This window comes from Oncorhynchus clarkii, unplaced genomic scaffold (genome assembly GCF_045791955.1).
Source record: "Oncorhynchus clarkii lewisi isolate Uvic-CL-2024 unplaced genomic scaffold, UVic_Ocla_1.0 unplaced_contig_8902_pilon_pilon, whole genome shotgun sequence".
Lineage (NCBI taxonomy): Eukaryota > Metazoa > Chordata > Actinopteri > Salmoniformes > Salmonidae > Oncorhynchus > Oncorhynchus clarkii.
In genome coordinates this window covers 77,640-96,098 of record NW_027260952.1, presented here as the reverse complement: position 1 = coordinate 96,098, position 18,459 = coordinate 77,640, and the positions used below count along the sequence as shown (strand labels likewise).

The 18,459-nt window shown below is 45.9% G+C and overlaps 1 protein-coding gene across 1 annotated transcript; it reads left to right on the top strand.

Moving 5' to 3' along the window:
* The first annotated feature begins 1,130 nt into the window (after positions 1–1,130).
* Positions 1,131–17,865, top strand: LOC139402505 (transmembrane protein 41A-B-like). The gene is made up of 5 exons (XM_071146493.1): positions 1,131–1,305; positions 9,642–9,792; positions 11,453–11,614; positions 13,299–13,437; positions 16,813–17,865. Exons 1-5 carry the CDS (start codon positions 1,142–1,144, stop codon positions 17,055–17,057), a joined length of 861 nt encoding a protein of 286 aa, XP_071002594.1. The 5' UTR covers positions 1,131–1,141; the 3' UTR covers positions 17,058–17,865.
* Positions 17,866–18,459: the final 594 nt, after the last annotated feature.

Here is an 18,459-nt window from a genome sequence, read left to right as displayed (position 1 = left end):
TAGTGCAGAGAAACAAGATAATACCTTCATCAATGTATGTTGTAGTGCAGAGAAACCAGATAATACCTTCATCAATGTCTGTTGTAGTGCAGAGAAACCAGATAATACCTTCATCATAACCCAGCTGTTGTAGTGCAGAGAAACCAGATAATACCTTCATCAACGTCTGTTGTAGTGCAGAGAAACCAGATAATACCTTCATCAATGTCTGTTGTAGTGCAGAGAAACCAGATAATACCTTCATCAATGTCTGTTGTAGTGCAGAGAAACAAGATAATACCTTCATCAATGTCTGTTGTAGTGCAGAGAAACCAGATAATACCTTCATCAATGTCTGTTGTAGTGCAGAGAAACCAGATAATACCTTCATCAATGTCTGTTGTAGTGCAGAGAAACCAGATAATACCTTCATCAATGTCTGTTGTAGTGCAGAGAAACAAGATAATACCTTCATCAATGTCTGTTGTAGTGCAGAGAAACCAGATAATACCTTCATCAATGTCTGTTGTAGTGCAGAGAAACCAGATAATACCTTCATCAATGTCTGTTGTAGTGCAGAGAAACCAGATAATACCTTCATCATAACCCAGCTGTTGTAGTGCAGAGAAACCAGATAATACCTTCATCAACGTCTGTTGTAGTGCAGAGAAACCAGATAATACCTTCATCAATGTCTGTTGTAGTGCAGAGAAACCAGATAATACCTTCATCATAACCCAGCTGTTGTAGTGCAGAGAAACCAGATAATACCTTCATCAACGTCTGTTGTAGTGCAGAGAAACCAGATAATACCTTCATCATAACCCAGCTGTTGTAGTGCAGAGAAACCAGATAATACCTTCATCAACGTCTGTTGTAGTGCAGAGAAACAAGCTTGTTGCCCAAAAACATATTTTGGTGTAAGGAGAGCCAACTGTAGTTCATAACATCAAGGTCCAGACAACGATCCTCAATACTCTAGTCTGGTACTTGACCACCAGAGAACACGCGGCTGCCCTCTAGTGAAGACATAGTTGAAAGCATTCCAGGACCACAGGGCAACTGTCAGAAGTTATTCTGTGACGTTCATTTCTCAAAACCGACACCGGGAGTCGGTCACCGAACAAGCCTTTCTGATAGGAATTCGGTGTAGCGCGTAGCAATGGGCTCCATTTCGGGTTTATTTTCTGTGGTAGGAGCGGCAACGTTATACCTCTATCTCCTGTCCACTTTCCTGCCGCCCGGACCGCAACATCTTCACCGGCGACATGCGGTGGAGTTAAACAACGAGAGCGCAGAGGGGGACGTGGAAGTTGTAGAGTACAGGTAGCCAGCCTCAACAGATCTATAGCTACAATTGCCAGATGTCGCAAGACTTTTGCTATTAGCATAATAATTATAGGCTACAACAGCTGCCTGCTTGTACAATGACACTTTCTAGGACATGTTTACGTATACAACTTTGCAAATAAGTCAAAATATAGCGACTTCCACAGTGTTTTATTAGGGGTAATAATAGCATAGTGACATCACCATTTATGTAATAGATCTAATGCAACATTAAAGTCCCAGAGTGGTTATCTGTTGTAGGATTATGATGTTGATAAGTGTATTGACAGACGGCGCAGAGTCCATGGAGGTGCTGTCATAATCACTGCGTTTGGCAGCATCTCATTTCCCTCAGACGATCGCACGACTTTTAAGTTATGAAAATGGCATCATCAAACACCTGACTTGTCAGTGTAGGCTAATTCAGAGGAAATGTCACAGCTGGTTGCTGTTCTCTCAAAGTATTTGTCCTTTGCCTGATGGTGTTGTGTGACAGGTGATTATATCACAGTAGTTCCTGTTTTCAGATTATGTTCCTATAGGCCTACTCTAAACCCCTGTGTGTCTCATCCAGACCCACCTTCTCTCCTATGTTTATGGTTTCTGCCCCAGTGGAGATCTGGCCACGGCCTCTCTTGGTTGGCTTAGGTTCACTTGGCCTGAAATACTGTCCTCCTCAGTCTGATGAGTATGAGAACATACAGCTCTGATCTAACCCTGGACAGGACACACTTGTCTTGGTTGGCGTGATGCCATCGTCCCATCATATTTCATCCTCCCTGATTATAAAGGAGTTTCACGACCCTGCCGGCATGTTTATCAGGCCTGGACACTTCTATTAGAGAACAGACATCCAGAGGTGGATGGACAGCCTGGACAGGAGGACACCACTGGGTCTCTAGGGTCTCCTGCCAGGTCCACCACCGGACGGTTCTGATGAGGTTCTACCCAGGACAATACATTGGACACGGTGTGCTGAGGGATACACACCGGACGGTTCTGATGAGGTGCTACCCAGGACAATACACTGGACACGGTGTGCTGAGGGAAACATACCGGAAGGTTCTGATGAGGTGCTACCCAGGACAATACACTGGACACGGTGTGCTGAGAGATACACACCGGAAGGTTCTGATGAGGTGCTACCCAGGACAATACACTGGTCACGGTGTGCTGAGGGATACACACCGGAAAGTTCTGATGAGGTTCTACCCAGGACCATACACTGGACACGGTGTGCTGAGGGATACACACCGGACGGTTCTGATGAGGTGCTACCCAGGACAATACACTGGACACGGTGTGCTGAGGGAAACATACCGGAAGGTTCTGATGAGGTTCTACCCAGGACAATACACTGGACACGGTGTGCTGAGGGATACACACCGGACGGTTCTGATGAGGTGCTACCCAGGACAATACACTGGACACGGTATGCTGAGGGATACACACCGGACGGTTCTGATGAGGTGCTACCCAGGACAATACACTGGACACGGTGTGCTGAGGGAAACATACCGGAAGGTTCTGATGAGGTTCTACCCAGGACAATACACTGGACACGGTGTGCTGAGGGATACACACCGGACGGTTCTGATGAGGTGCTACCCAGGACAATACACTGGACACGGTGTGCTGAGAGATACACACCGGAAGGTTCTGATGAGGTGCTACCCAGGACAATACACTGGACACGATGTACTGAGGGATACACACCGGAAGGTTCTGATGAGGTGCTACCCAGGACAATACACTGGACACGATGTGCTGAGAGATACCACAGTGGCTTTGCCTTCCATTCATCCCATACAGCTCAACAATTAGATGTGATACCAGCAGCTCAGATTTCATGGTTTATGGTTCATTCTGTTTGCGTGTGTCTGTGTCACGGCTGAGGAGCCTGATACTTCCAGCATCGAAACTAGCAGAGGCAGAAATCCCAGAGCAAAAGCCGCTATTTCTGTCCCATATCCTGTTTCATACTCTCTCTCTCCGCCATCTGGAAACCTCTCCCTCTCATGCTGCACACGGGCACCAGCCATGCCCACTTTAGTCTGTGTTTGACCTGTCTATGATGTCAGATTAGGGTGTCCCCAGATTCCCAAAACTCTAGAGAGTCAAGTTTAGGCGAGTCATACACCAGCAGACTGGGGGCTGAGCATTATGTCTTCCCTATATGACTACAACTACGACTGTGTGTACTATGGCTGTCTGTACTATGGCTGTGTGTACTACGGCTGTCTGTACTATGGCTGTGTGTACTATAGCTGTCTGTACTATGGCTGTGTGTACTATAGCTGTCTGTACTATGGCTGTGTGTACTATAGCTGTCTGTACTATGGCTGTGTGTACTATAGCTGTCTGTACTATGGCTGTGTGTACTATAGCTGTCTGTACTACGGCTGTCTGTACTATGGCTGTGTGTACTACGGCTGTCTGTACTATGGCTGTGTGTACTATAGCTGTCTGTACTATGGCTGTCTGTACTATGGCTGTGTGTACTATAGCTGTTTGTACTATGGCTGTGTGTACTATAGCTGTCTGTACTATGGCTGTGTGTACTACGGCTGTCTGTACTATGGCTGTGTGTACTATAGCGGTCTGTACTATGGCTGTGTGTACTATAGCTGTCTGTACTATGGCTGTGTGTACTATAGCTGTCTGTACTATGGCTGTGTGTACTATAGCTGTCTGTACTATGGCTGTGTGTACTATAGCTGTCTGTACTATGGCTGTCTGTACTATGGCTGTGTGTACTACGGCTGTCTGTACTATGGCTGTGTGTACTATAGCTGTCTGTACTATGGCTGTGTGTACTATAGCTGTCTGTACTATGGCTGTGTGTACTATAGCTGTCTGTACTATAGCTGTCTGTACTACGGCTGTGTGTACTACGGCTGTCTGTACTACGGCTGTCTGTACTACGGCTGTGTGTACTATAGCTGTCTGTACTATGGCTGTGTGTACTATAGCTGTCTGTACTATGGCTGTGTGTACTATAGCGGTCTGTACTATGGCTGTGTGTACTATAGCTGTCTGTACTATGGCTGTCTGTACTATGGCTGTGTGTACTACGGCTGTCTGTACTATGGCTGTGTGTACTATAGCTGTCTGTACTATGGCTGTGTGTACTATAGCTGTCTGTACTATGGCTGTGTGTACTATAGCTGTCTGTACTACGGCTGTGTGTACTATAGCTGTCTGTACTATGGCTGTGTGTACTACGGCTGTCTGTACTATGGCTGTGTGTACTACGGCTGTCTGTACTATGGCTGTGTGTACTACGGCTGTCTGTACTATGGCTGTGTGTACTATGGCTGTCTGTACTATGGCTGTGTGTACTATAGCTGTCTGTACTATGGCTGTCTGTACTATGGCTGTGTGTACTATAGCTGTCTGTACTATGGCTGTCTGTACTATGGCTGTCTGTACTATAGCTGTCTGTACTATGGCTGTCTGTACTATGGCTGTGTGTACTATGGCTGTCTGTACTATGGCTGTCTGTACTATAGCGGTCTGTACTATGGCTGTCTGTACTATGGCTGTCTGTACTATGGCTGTCTGTACTATAGCTGTCTGTACTATGGCTGTCTGTACTATGGCTGTCTGTACTATGGCTGTCTGTACTATAGCTGTCTGTACTATGGCTGTCTGTACTATAGCTGTCTGTACTATGGCTGTATGTACTATGGCTGTGTGTACTATAGCTGTCTGTACTATGGCTGTCTGTACTATGGCTGTCTGTACTATAGCTGTCTGTACTATAGCTGTCTGTACTATAGCTGTCTGTACTATGGCTGTCTGTACTATAGCTGTCTGTACTATGGCTGTCTGTACTATGGCTGTCTGTACTATGGCTGTCTGTACTATGGCTGTCTGTACTATAGCTGTCTGTACTATGGCTGTGTGTACTATAGCTGTCTGTACTATGGCTGTATATACTATGGCTGTCTGTACTATGGCTGTATGTACTATAGCTGTCTGTACTATGGCTGTGTGTACTATGGCTGTATATACTATGGCTGTCTGTACTATGGCTGTCTGTACTATAGCTGTGTGTACTATGGCTGTCTGTACTATGGCTGTCTGTACTATGGCTGTCTGTACTATAGCTGTGTGTACTATGGCTGTCTGTACTATGGCTGTGTGTACTATAGCTGTCTGTACTATGGCTGTCTGTACTATGGCTGTCTGTACTATAGCTGTGTGTACTATGGCTGTCTGTACTATGGCTGTGTGTACTATAGCTGTCTGTACTATGGCTGTCTGTACTATAGCTGTCTGTACTATAGCTGTGTGTACTATGGCTGTCTGTACTATGGCTGTGTGTACTATAGCTGTCTGTACTATGGCTGTCTGTACTATGGCTGTCTGTACTATAGCTGTCTGTACTATAGCTGTCTGTACTATAGCTGTCTGTACTATGGCTGTCTGTACTATAGCTGTCTGTACTATAGCTGTGTGTACTATGGCTGTCTGTACTATGGCTGTGTGTACTATAGCTGTCTGTACTATGGCTGTCTGTACTATGTCTGTGTGTACTATAGCTGTCTGTACTATGGCTGTGTGTACTATAGCTGTCTGTACTATGGCTGTGTGTACTATAGCTGTCTGTACTATGGCTGTGTGTACTATAGCGGTCTGTACTATGGCTGTGTGTACTATAGCTGTCTGTACTATGGCTGTGTGTACTATAGCTGTCTGTACTATGGCTGTCTGTACTATGGCTGTGTGTACTATGGCTGTGTGTACTATAGCTGTGTGTACTATGGCTGTGTATACTATGGCTGTCTGTACTATGGCTGTCTGTACTATGGCTGTCTGTACTATGGCTGTATATACTATGGCTGTGTGTACTATGGCTGTCTGTACTATGGCTGTATATACTATGGCTGTCTGTACTATGGCTGTCTGTACTATGGCTGTCTGTACTATGGCTGTGTGTACTATGGCTGTCTGTACTATGGCTGTCTGTACTATGGCTGTCTGTACTATAGCTGTCTGTACTATGGCTGTCTGTACTATGGCTGTCTGTACTATGGCTGTCTGTACTATGGCTGTCTGTACTATAGCTGTCTGTACTATAGCTGTCTGTACTATGGCTGTCTGTACTATGGCTGTCTGTACTATAGCTGTCTGTACTATAGCTGTCTGTACTATGGCTGTCTGTACTATAGCTGTCTGTACTATGGCTGTCTGTACTATGGCTGTATGTACTATGGCTGTGTGTACTATAGCTGTCTGTACTATGGCTGTCTGTACTATGGCTGTCTGTACTATGGCTGTCTGTACTATGGCTGTCTGTACTATAGCTGTCTGTACTACGGCTGTCTGTACTATAGCTGTCTGTACTATAGCTGTCTGTACTATGGCTGTCTGTACTATGGCTGTGTGTACTATAGCTGTCTGTACTATGGCTGTCTGTACTATGGCTGTCTGTACTATAGCTGTATGTACTATGGCTGTGTGTACTATGGCTGTCTGTACTATGGCTGTCTGTACTATGGCTGTCTGTACTATGGCTGTCTGTACTATAGCTGTCTGTACTACGGCTGTCTGTACTATAGCTGTCTGTACTATAGCTGTCTGTACTATGGCTGTCTGTACTATGGCTGTGTGTACTATAGCTGTCTGTACTATGGCTGTCTGTACTATGGCTGTCTGTACTATAGCTGTATGTACTATGGCTGTATGTACTATGGCTGTCTGTACTATAGCTGTCTGTACTATGGCTGTCTGTACTATGGCTGTCTGTACTATAGCTGTGTGTACTATGGCTGTGTGTACTATGGCTGTCTGTACTATGGCTGTATGTACTATGGCTGTCTGTACTATAGCTGTATGTACTATGGCTGTGTGTACTATGGCTGTGTGTACTATGGCTGTCTGTACTATGGCTGTCTGTACTATGGCTGTCTGTACTATGGCTGTCTGTACTATGGCTGTCTGTACTATGGCTGTCTGTACTATGGCTGTATGTACTATGGCTGTGTGTACTATAGCTGTCTGTACTATGGCTGTGTGTACTATAGCTGTCTGTACTATGGCTGTATATACTATAGCTGTCTGTACTATGTCTGTGTGTACTATAGCTGTGTGTACTATAGCTGTCTGTACTATGGCTGTCTGTACTATGGCTGTATATACTATGGCTGTATATACTATAGCTGTCTGTACTATGGCTGTCTGTACTACGGCTGTCTGTACTATGGCTGTATATACTATGGCTGTATGTACTATGGCTGTATATACTATGGCTGTATATACTATAGCGGTCTGTACTATGGCTGTCTGTACTACGGCTGTCTGTACTATAGCTGTCTGTACTATGGCTGTATGTACTATGGCTGTCTGTACTATGGCTGTATATACTATAGCTGTCTGTACTATGGCTGTATATACTATGGCTGTATGTACTATGGCTGTATATACTATGGCTGTATATACTATAGCGGTCTGTACTATGGCTGTCTGTACTACGGCTGTCTGTACTATAGCTGTCTGTACTATGGCTGTATATACTATAGCTGTCTGTACTATAGCTGTCTGTACTACGGCTGTCTGTACTATAGCTGTCTGTACTACGGCTGTCTGTACTATAGCTGTCTGTACTATAGCTGTATGTACTATGGCTGTCTGTACTATGGCTGTATATACTATAGCTGTCTGTACTATAGCTGTCTGTACTATAGCTGTCTGTACTATGGCTGTATGTACTATGGCTGTATGTACTATGGCTGTATATACTATGGCTGTCTGTACTATGGCTGTGTGTACTATGGCTGTCTGTACTATGGCTGTATATACTATGGCTGTCTGTACTATGGCTGTGTGTACTATGGCTGTCTGTACTATGGCTGTATATACTATGGCTGTATATACTATGGCTGTCTGTACTATGGCTGTATATACTATGGCTGTATATACTATGGCTGTCTGTACTATGGCTGTGTGTACTATAGCTGTCTGTACTATGGCTGTCTGTACTATGGCTGTATATACTATGGCTGTATATACTATGGCTGTCTGTACTATGGCTGTATATACTATGGCTGTCTGTACTATGGCTGTCTGTACTATGGCTGTATATACTATAGCTGTCTGTACTATAGCTGTCTGTACTATAGCTGTCTGTACTATAGCTGTCTGTACTATGGCTGTCTGTACTACGGCTGTGTGTACTATGGCTGTCTGTACTATAGCTGTCTGTACTATAGCTGTCTGTACTATGGCTGTATGTACTATGGCTGTATAAACTTGTTGGAGGAAATTATAGTTGAAATGATTAATTATGCATACATTTAGATTAGAACCAGTTATTTTAATACTATTATGTTATGGTATGAAATGTATGGGTTGTTGGTTAAGCTGTTACTGAACATGTAAGTAAAACGAATTCATTGTCTGTACCTTGTGGGTTTAAGGGAGGGGGATGGTATATATCTTTTCTGACAGATAAGAATGTTTGTTTGATGTTCCATTAGTGGAGGAGAAGATGTCTTTTAGACAGATTGGAATGTTTGTTTTATGAGGGGAGTAGAAGAAGATCTCCAGACCTGAAGACACTGCGCTAATTGTGTGGATCGGAGAGGGTGTGAGAAACTGATGATGTCATTTTATGTTGTCTCTTTAAAATGTAAGGTTCTTTGTATTTTGGGTCAGTACTCTCTTGAAATAAACGCTGTTACCTGAGTTTAAGACTGGGGATCTGTCCATTCCTATAATAATAATATGGGTTTTACGATCCCATAGAATGCATTGACAAGAGTAATTAATTCTGATTGGGAAATAATACAGAGGAATTTAGAATTCCACTAACAATACTACGGCTGTCTGTACTATGGCTGTATATACTACGGCTGTCTGTACTACGGCTGTCTATACTACGGCTGTCTGTACTACGGCTGTTTAAACAGCCATAGTACACACAGCCGTAGTATGTCTGTACTGTGTGTACTATGGCTGGCTATAACCTATAACCCCTTCCTATAACTTATAACCCCTTCCTATAACCCCTTCCTATGACCTATAACCCCTTCATATGACCTATAACCCCTTCCTATAACCTATAACCCCTTCCTATGACCTATAACCCCTTCACATGACCTATAACCCCTTCCCATGACCTATAACCCCCTCCTATGACCTATAACCCCTTCCTATGGCCTTCGCCTGTGTTACCTTAAATGCTCTGTCCTCAATTCCCGTTTGAAAAAAAACAAAACAAATTCCCCTGTTGCAAACAGTAACTAGGTGCCAATATTTCTGTCTAAATCTGACACTAGAACTAGGAACCATGTTATCTGATGTTGCTGGTGTTTGTTTCCCTCCAGACTGAAGTTCCCGTCGGACCTGGATGAGCTGAGGGAGCTGGCTGAGATGCTGCAGTTCTATAAGACAGAACACACAGGCTACGTGGTGCTGCTGTTCTGTAGTGCCTACATCTACAAACAGTCCTTCGCCATCCCTGGCTCCTCCTTCCTGGTGAGAGGGACTAACATTACACCCATCCATGGAACACACACTTTGTTTCCATGACCCTAAAGACCAGAACCTCCATCTATGGAACACACACTTTGTTTCCATGAACCTTTGACCCTAAGACCAGAACCTCCATCCATGGAACACACACTTTGTTTTCATGACCCTAAAGACCAGAACCTCCATCTATGGAACACACACTTTGTTTCCATGAACCTATGACCCTAAAGACCAGAACCTCCATCCATGGTCAGAACAGCCTCCTGACCCTCATCAGTAGGGGTGTAAAGTACTTAAGTAAAAATACTTTGAAGTAGTACTTCAGTCGTTTTTGGGGGTATCTGTACTTTACTATTTATATTTTTTGACAACTTTTACTTCACTACATTCCTAAAGAAAATGATGTACTTTTTACTCCATGCATTTTCCCTGACACCCAAAAGTACTAGTTATATTTTGAATGCTTAGCAGGACAGGAAAATGGTCCAATTCACACTTTTCCCTACTGCCTCTGATCTAGCGGACTCACTAAACACACATGCTTCATTTGTAAATAATGTCGGAGTGTTGGAGTGTGGGAGTGTTGGAGTGTGGGAGTGATGGAGTGTGGGAGTGATGGAGTGTGGGAGTGATGGAGTGATGGAGTGATGGAGTGATGGAGTGAGGGAGTGATGGAGTGAGGGAGTGATGGAGTGATGGAGTGTGGGAGTGAGGGAGTGATGGAGTGTGGGAGTGATGGAGTGAGGGAGTGATGGAGTGATGGAGTGTTGGAGTGTGGGAGTGATGGAGTGTTGGAGTGTGGGAGTGAGGGAGTGTGGGAGTGATGGAGTGAGGGAGTGATGGAGTGAGGGAGTGATGGAGTGTGGGAGTGATGGAGTGTTGGAGTGTGGGAGTGTTGGAGTGTGGGAGTGAGGGAGTGTGGGAGTGAGGGAGTGATGGAGTGATGGAGTGTTGGAGTGTGGGAGTGATGGAGTGATGGAGTGATGAAGTGTGGGAGTGATGGAGTGTGGGAGTGATGGAGTGATGGAGTGAGGGAGTGATGGAGTGAGGGAGTGATGGAGTGAGGGAGTGATGGAGTGATGGAGTGAGGGAGTGATGGAGTGATGGAGTGAGGGAGTGATGGAGTGATGGAGTGAGGGAGTGATGGAGTGAGGGAGTGAGGGAGTGATGGAGTGAGGGAGTGTGGGAGTGATGGAGTGTGGGAGTGATGGAGTGTTGGAGTGTGGGAGTGATGGAGTGAGGGAGTGAGGGAGTGATGGAGTGAGGGAGTGATGGAGTGAGGGAGTGATGGAGTGATGGAGTGATGGAGTGTTGGAGTGATGGAGTGATGGAGTGAGGGAGTGAGGGAGTGATGGAGTGAGGGAGTGAGGGAGTGATGGAGTGAGGGAGTATGACCCTGGCTATCTGTAGATAAACAAACAAGAACAGTGTGTTGTTTGGTTTGCTTAATATAAGCATTTTGAAATGATTTATGTTTTCAGTTAACTTTTGGTACTTAAGTATATTTAAAAATCATATACTTTGACTTTTACTCCAGTAGTATTTTACTGGGTGTCTTTCACTTCAGTCATTTTCTATGAAGGTATCTTTACTTTTCCTCAAGTATGACAATTGGGTACTTTTCCCACCTCTGCTCACCATGCTCATCCCCTGTGCGTCGCAGAACATGCTGGCGGGGGCGCTGTTTGGTCCATGGCAGGGTCTGGTCCTGGCCTGTCTTCTGACCACCACCGGCTCTACCTTCTGTTACCTGCTCTCTGCTGCCTTCGGGAAGAGCTACGTCACACGCCTGTTCCCCGACAAGGTGGACAGGCTGCAGAACAAGGTGTGACAGAGAGACAGAGTATGTTGTTCCTCACCACAGTACCATGGGGTTGTTGGAGGAGGGTGTAGGACTGGGGGGGGGGGGGGGTACAGGACCCTTCCTTTACCACATGTCCTTTGATTACAATTCTCTAAAGATAGACTAGAGGGGTGTGTGTGTGTGTGTGTGTGTGTGTGTGTGTCTCCTCTTACAGTGTCCTTGGCTTACACATTAGGTTAGACAGGTGTAACAGATGACCATTGAGGAGCAGAAGACTGGTCTGATCACCAGTATAACAGTGTCTGATCACCAGTATAACAGTGTCTGATCACCAGTATAACAGATGACCAGTGAGGAGCAGAAGACTGGTCTGATCACCAGTATAACAGTGTCTGATCACCAGTATAACAGATGACCAGTGAGGAACAGAAGACTGGTCTGATCACCAGTATAACAGATGACCAGTGAGGAACAGAAGACTGGTCTGATCACCAGTATAACAGATGTGATCGTACTTCGTAGCTCTCTTGGGTTTTTGGTTTGTAAAGAAAAGACTGTCCAGCCAGCGGTCCCAGTTGATTGGTGATTAATAGACACCAGGAAACACATGTTCAGGACAACAGTATGTTGATCGCTGCAGATTTGTGAATCGTCTGTTGGCATGGAAATAACTGAATTAGAGCATGCTGGGTAACTCTCTCTTATAGAAAAGTGCATCCCAGGAAGCCACCAATATCTAACAGGTACTGTACACAAATATACACTGAGCTAAAATATAAACACAACATGTAAAGTGTCATGAGCTGAAATAAGATCCCAGACATTTTCCATATGCACGAAAAGCCTATTTTTCTCAAATGTTGTACGCATATTTGTTTATAACCCTGTTAGTGAGCATTTCTCCTTTACCAAGATAATCCACCTGACAGGTGTGGCATATCAAGAAGCTGATTAAACAGCATGATCATTACACAGGTGCACCTTGTGCTGGGGGACAATAAAAGGCCATAGAAGTATATCATGTATAAAATGCACTATTTCAGAATGTGACCTCCCCCTATCTGCAAGCATGACCTATGACATAACACCTTATTGATATGTAAATTCAACCGACCAATAGGAATACATAAACAGTGGCAAGGGAAACATAACTAAGCGTGTTACACAGGGTAAGAATGCAGAATGCCATGTGTTCTTTTACAGTGTTGGGACTTTAGTAATATCCCTCCAATCATTCATTAATAAGTACATTTAAAATGACAGTTCTCTCTTCCTCTTTACCTCCTGCTCTCTCCTTCCCTCTCTATCTCCTTCGTTTTTCCATCCTCCCTCCTTCCCTCTCTACCTCATCCGTTCTCCCACCCCCCCCTTCCCCCACTACCTCATCCGTTCTCCCACCCCTTCTCTCCCTCCCCCTCTCTCCTTCGTTCTCCCACCCCCTCTCCCATGCCCTCTCTACCTCCTCTCCCCCTCTCTCCCACCCCCTCTCCCTCCCCTCTCTCCCACCTCCTCTCTCTCCCCCTCTCTCCCTCCCCCTCTCTCCCATGCCCTCTCCTTCCCTCTCTCCCTCCTCCTCTCCCACCCTCTCTCCCATGCCCTCTCTACTTCCTCTCCCTCCCCCTCTCCCCCATGCCCTCTCCTTCCCTCTCTCCCACCTCCTCTCCCACCCTCTCTCCCATGCCCTCTCCTTCCCTCTCTCTGTCAGGTGGAGGAGAACCGTAGCAGTCTGTTCTTCTTCCTCCTGTTCCTGCGGTTCTTCCCCATGACTCCTAACTGGTTCCTGAACGTCACGTCCCCCGTCCTCAACATCCCTGTGTCCATGTTCTTCTTCTCCGTACTCATCGGTGAGAAGCAGAAGCAGCACAACACACACGACTATTATATAATACTACTGATAATGACACGGTACGTCATTTTGCTTAAGACGTGAAGACTTACATTAGCTCACTAAGTTAATGTCTAGGCTTTAGCTCAGAAGGCTAACACAGTCTCACCCTTGTTACATTGAAGTACTGCTACAACAGATGTCATTAATTACCAGATCATGTCCACCTTAACTGTTCCGAACTCTCCCTCCTCCCATATCGCCTTTAGCTCAGCGGTCTAACACAGTCTCTCCTCTCCTTCCCCAGGTTTAGTGTTTATCTAGGAGGTCTAACTCAGTCCCTCCTCTCCTTCCCCAGGTCTAGTGTTCATCTAGGTCTAACTCAGTCTCTCCTCTCCTTCCCCAGGACTAGTGTTTATCTAGGAGGTCTAACTCAGTCCCTCCTCTCCTTCCCCAGGTCTAGTGTTCATCTAGGTCTAACTCAGTCTCTCCTCTCCTTCCCCAGGTTTAGTGTTTATCTAGGAGGTCTAACTCAGTCCCTCCTCTCCTTCCCCAGGTCTAGTGTTCATCTAGGTCTAACTCAGTCTCTCCTCTCCTTCCCCAGGACTAGTGTTTATCTAGGAGGTCTAACTCAGTCCCTCCTCTCCTTCCCCAGGTCTAGTGTTCATCTAGGTCTAACTCAGTCTCTCCTCTCCTTCCCCAGGACTAGTGTTTATCTAGGAGGTCTAACTCAGTCTCTCCTCTCCTTCCCCAGGACTAGTGTTTATCTAGGAGGTCTAACCCAGTCTCTCCTTCCCCAGGTCTAGTGTTTATCTAGGAGGTCTAACTCAGTCTCTCCTCTCCTTCCCCAGGTCTAGTGTTCATCTAGGTCTAACTCAGTCTCTCCTCTCCTTCCCCAGGACTAGTGTTTATCTAGGAGGTCTAACCCAGTCTCTCCTTCCCCAGGACTAGTGTTTATCTAGGAGGTCTAACTCAGTCTCTCCTCTCCTTCCCCAGGACTAGTGTTTATCTAGGAGGTCTAACCCAGTCTCTCCTTCCCCAGGTCTAGTGTTTATCTAGGAGGTCTAACTCAGTCTCTCCTCTCCTTCCCCAGGACTAGTGTTTATCTAGGAGGTCTAACCCAGTCTCTCCTTCCCCAGGTCTAGTGTTTATCTAGGAGGTCTAACTCAGTCTCTCCTCTCCTTCCCCAGGACTAGTGTTTATCTAGGAGGTCTAACCCAGTCTCTCCTTCCCCAGGTCTAGTGTTTATCTAGGAGGTCTAACCCAGTCTCTCCTTCCCCAGGTCTAGTGTTTATCTAGGAGGTCTAACCCAGTCTCTCCTTCCCCAGGTCTAGTGTTTATCTAGGAGGTCTAACTCAGTCTCTCCTCTCCTTCCCCAGGACTAGTGTTTATCTAGGAGGTCTAACCCAGTCTCTCCTTCCCCAGGTCTAGTGTTTATCTAGGAGGTCTAACCCAGTCTCTCCTTCCCCAGGTCTAGTGTTTATCTAGGAGGTCTAACCCAGTCTCTCCTTCCCCAGGTCTAGTGTTTATCTAGGAGGTCTAACCCAGTCTCTCCTTCCCCAGGTCTAGTGTTTATCTAGGAGGTCTAACCCAGTCTCTCCTTCCCCAGGTCTAGTGTTTATCTAGGAGGTCTAACCCAGTCTCTCCTTCCCCAGGACTAGTGTTTATCTAGGAGGTCTAACCCAGTCTCTCCTTCCCCAGGTCTAGTGTTTATCTAGGAGGTCTAACTCAGTCTCTCCTTCATCAGGTCTAGTGTTTATCTAGGAGGTCTAACCCAGTCTCTCCTTCCCCAGGTCTAGTGTTTATCTAGGAGGTCTAACTCAGTCTCTCCTCTCCTTCCCCAGGTCTAGTGTTTATCTAGGAGGTCTAACCCAGTCTCTCCTTCCCCAGGTCTAGTGTTTATCTAGGAGGTCTAACCCAGTCTCTCCTTCCCCAGGTCTAGTGTTTATCTAGGAGGTCTAACCCAGTCTCTCCTTCCCCAGGTCTAGTGTTTATCTAGGAGGTCTAACCCAGTCTCTCCTTCCCCAGGTCTAGTGTTTATCTAGGAGGTCTAACTCAGTCTCTCCTCTCCTTCCCCAGGACTAGTGTTCATCTAGGTCTAACTCAGTCTCTCCTCTCCTTCCCCAGGTCTAGTGTTTATCTAGGAGGTCTAACCCAGTCTCTCCTTCCCCAGGTCTAGTGTTTATCTAGGAGGTCTAACCCAGTCTCTCCTTCCCCAGGTCTAGTGTTTATCTAGGAGGTCTAACTCAGTCTCTCCTCTCCTTCCCCAGGACTAGTGTTTATCTAGGAGGTCTAACCCAGTCTCTCCTTCCCCAGGTCTAGTGTTTATCTAGGAGGTCTAACCCAGTCTCTCCTTCCCCAGGTCTAGTGTTTATCTAGGAGGTCTAACCCAGTCTCTCCTTCCCCAGGTCTAGTGTTTATCTAGGAGGTCTAACCCAGTCTCTCCTTCCCCAGGTCTAGTGTTTATCTAGGAGGTCTAACTCAGTCTCTCCTCTCCTTCCCCAGGACTAGTGTTTATCTAGGAGGTCTAACTCAGTCTCTCCTCTCCTTCCCCAGGTCTAGTGTTTATCTAGGAGGTCTAACTCAGTCTCTCCTTCCCCAGGTCTAGTGTTTATCTAGGAGGTCTAACTCAGTCTCTCCTTCCCCAGGTCTAGTGTTTATCTAGGAGGTCTAACTCAGTCTCTCCTTCCCCAGGACTAGTGTTTATCTAGGAGGTCTAACTCAGTCTCTCCTCTCCTTCCCCAGGTCTAGTGTTTATCTAGGAGGTCTAACTCAGTCTCTCCTTCCCCAGGTCTAGTGTTTATCTAGGAGGTCTAACCCAGTCTCTCCTTCCCCAGGTCTAGTGTTTATCTAGGAGGTCTAACTCAGTCTCTCCTCTCCTTCCCCAGGTCTAGTGTTTATCTAGGAGGTCTAACTCAGTCTCTCCTTCATCAGGTCTAGTGTTTATCTAGGAGGTCTAACTCAGTCTCTCCTTCCCCAGGTCTAGTGTTTATCTAGGAGGTCTAACCCAGTCTCTCCTTCCCCAGGTCTAGTGTTTATCTAGGAGGTCTAACTCAGTCTCTCCTTCCCCAGGTCTAGTGTTTATCTAGGAGGTCTAACCCAGTCTCTCCTTCCCCAGGTCTAGTGTTTATCTAGGAGGTCTAACCCAGTCTCTCCTTCCCCAGGTCTAGTGTTTATCTAGGAGGTCTAACTCAGTCTCTCCTTCCCCAGGTCTAGTGTTTATCTAGGAGGTCTAACCCAGTCTCTCCTTCCCCAGGTCTAGTGTTTATCTAGGAGGTCTAACCCAGTCTCTCCTTCCCCAGGACTAGTGTTTATCTAGGAGGTCTAACTCAGTCTCTCCTTCCCCAGGACTAGTGTTTATCTAGGAGGTCTAACCCAGTCTCTCCTTCATCAGGTCTGATCCCGTATAACTTCATCTGCGTGCGGACCGGCTCCATCCTGTCAGAGATCTCTTCCCTGGACGATATCTTCTCCTGGGGGACGCTGCTACAGCTGTTGGCCATCGCCTGTGTGGCCCTGCTTCCCGGAGCCCTTATCAAGCTCTACAGCCAGAACCACCTCCAACTGGACGGGCTGCAGCAGAATGGACGACACAGACAGAACCAGGGACAAGCAGCTGACGACAGAAAGAGGAGATGACCCTGCTGAAATACAGCCATGCTGGGTCTGATTGACCTTGACTGACCCCCCTGGACTGGATTGGCCTCCACCACTACAGCTTTACGCAGAGGAGTTTATAGACTTGGTTTCAGGGGGAGAGAAACGTCTTAACTGCCACTATGCCGAGGATACTTAAAGGTCATGAACAGTCGTGTTTTTCATGAAATCTGATGATATTTGGATGAAACCAGATCAAAGTATGATGACCAAAGTATGAAAAAAATGAGTGTTTCTCCTACATTGATCAAGGTTGGTCATAAAGATACTGGTCCCCCATGTCAAACACTTCAGGATTATTACGGGAAAAGGGGTGACATCACCCTAACTCTCATTTTAATACACCAATGGTAACATGATATTCTCTTACCTCATTTAAATAAGTACCGCTTTGTAACCAACATCGGAGAAGGCGTGTTTGTGGAGGGGTGTGGTTTATACAGCTACTCTACTGGTGCCTGTAGGGTGTCATCAAATATAATTAAAAGTTTACACTATTCATCTATGGTAGAGATACTTATGTCTCGCCTTTCATCTGTTTGGTGTTACTGGTCTTCAAGCGTGGAACAAAATGGGGGGGTAGTTGTCATTCAACACATCCGTCAGTGCTGCTGTGAACCCCTCCCAGCAGAGACATGCCAAATGACGCTATTTCAATGTTTGAGCTGATTTGTGTACCACCTGATTTGCTAGGGCTGATTTTACTGCAGGACTGCAGCCCAGGTTGACATCAGGGGTTTCAAAGAGCTGTCAGTCAAGGCCAGCTCATGAATATAAGCTCCCTGCCCACTCTGCCTGTCTTTTCAAACTTCCTGACAGTTAGCCGGGAAGAAAAATTGACTTTTTCTTCAAATGTTGAGCATTTTAATCCCCTATAATGGGTGATATTTTAGTCAGTTAAAAGGCCATTTTACATGGGAATCTGAATGACTATTTGAGACGGATGCATTTTTAACTGTCTGTGACTGTGATCATGAGCACATATTCAGAAAATGTGCGAAGTTAAGGCTAATAATTTGTTTTTGTAAATTTACTATTGATTTTAAACCACAGGCCATACAGGGTAACAGTACTGTAGTGTAAACAGGGCCATACAGGGTAACAGTACTGTAGTGTAAACCTAGGCGATACAGGATAACAGTACTGTAGTGTAAACCAGGCCATACAGGGTAACAGTACTGTAGTGTAAACCAGGCCATACAGGGTAACAGTACTGTGGTGTAAACCACAGGCCATACAGGGTAACAGTACTGTAGTGTAAACCAGGCCATACAGGGTAACAGTACTGTAGTGTAAACCAGGTCATACAGGGTCACAGTACTGTAGTGTAAACCAGGCCATACAGGGTAACAGTACTGTAGTGTAAACAGGGCCATACAGGGTA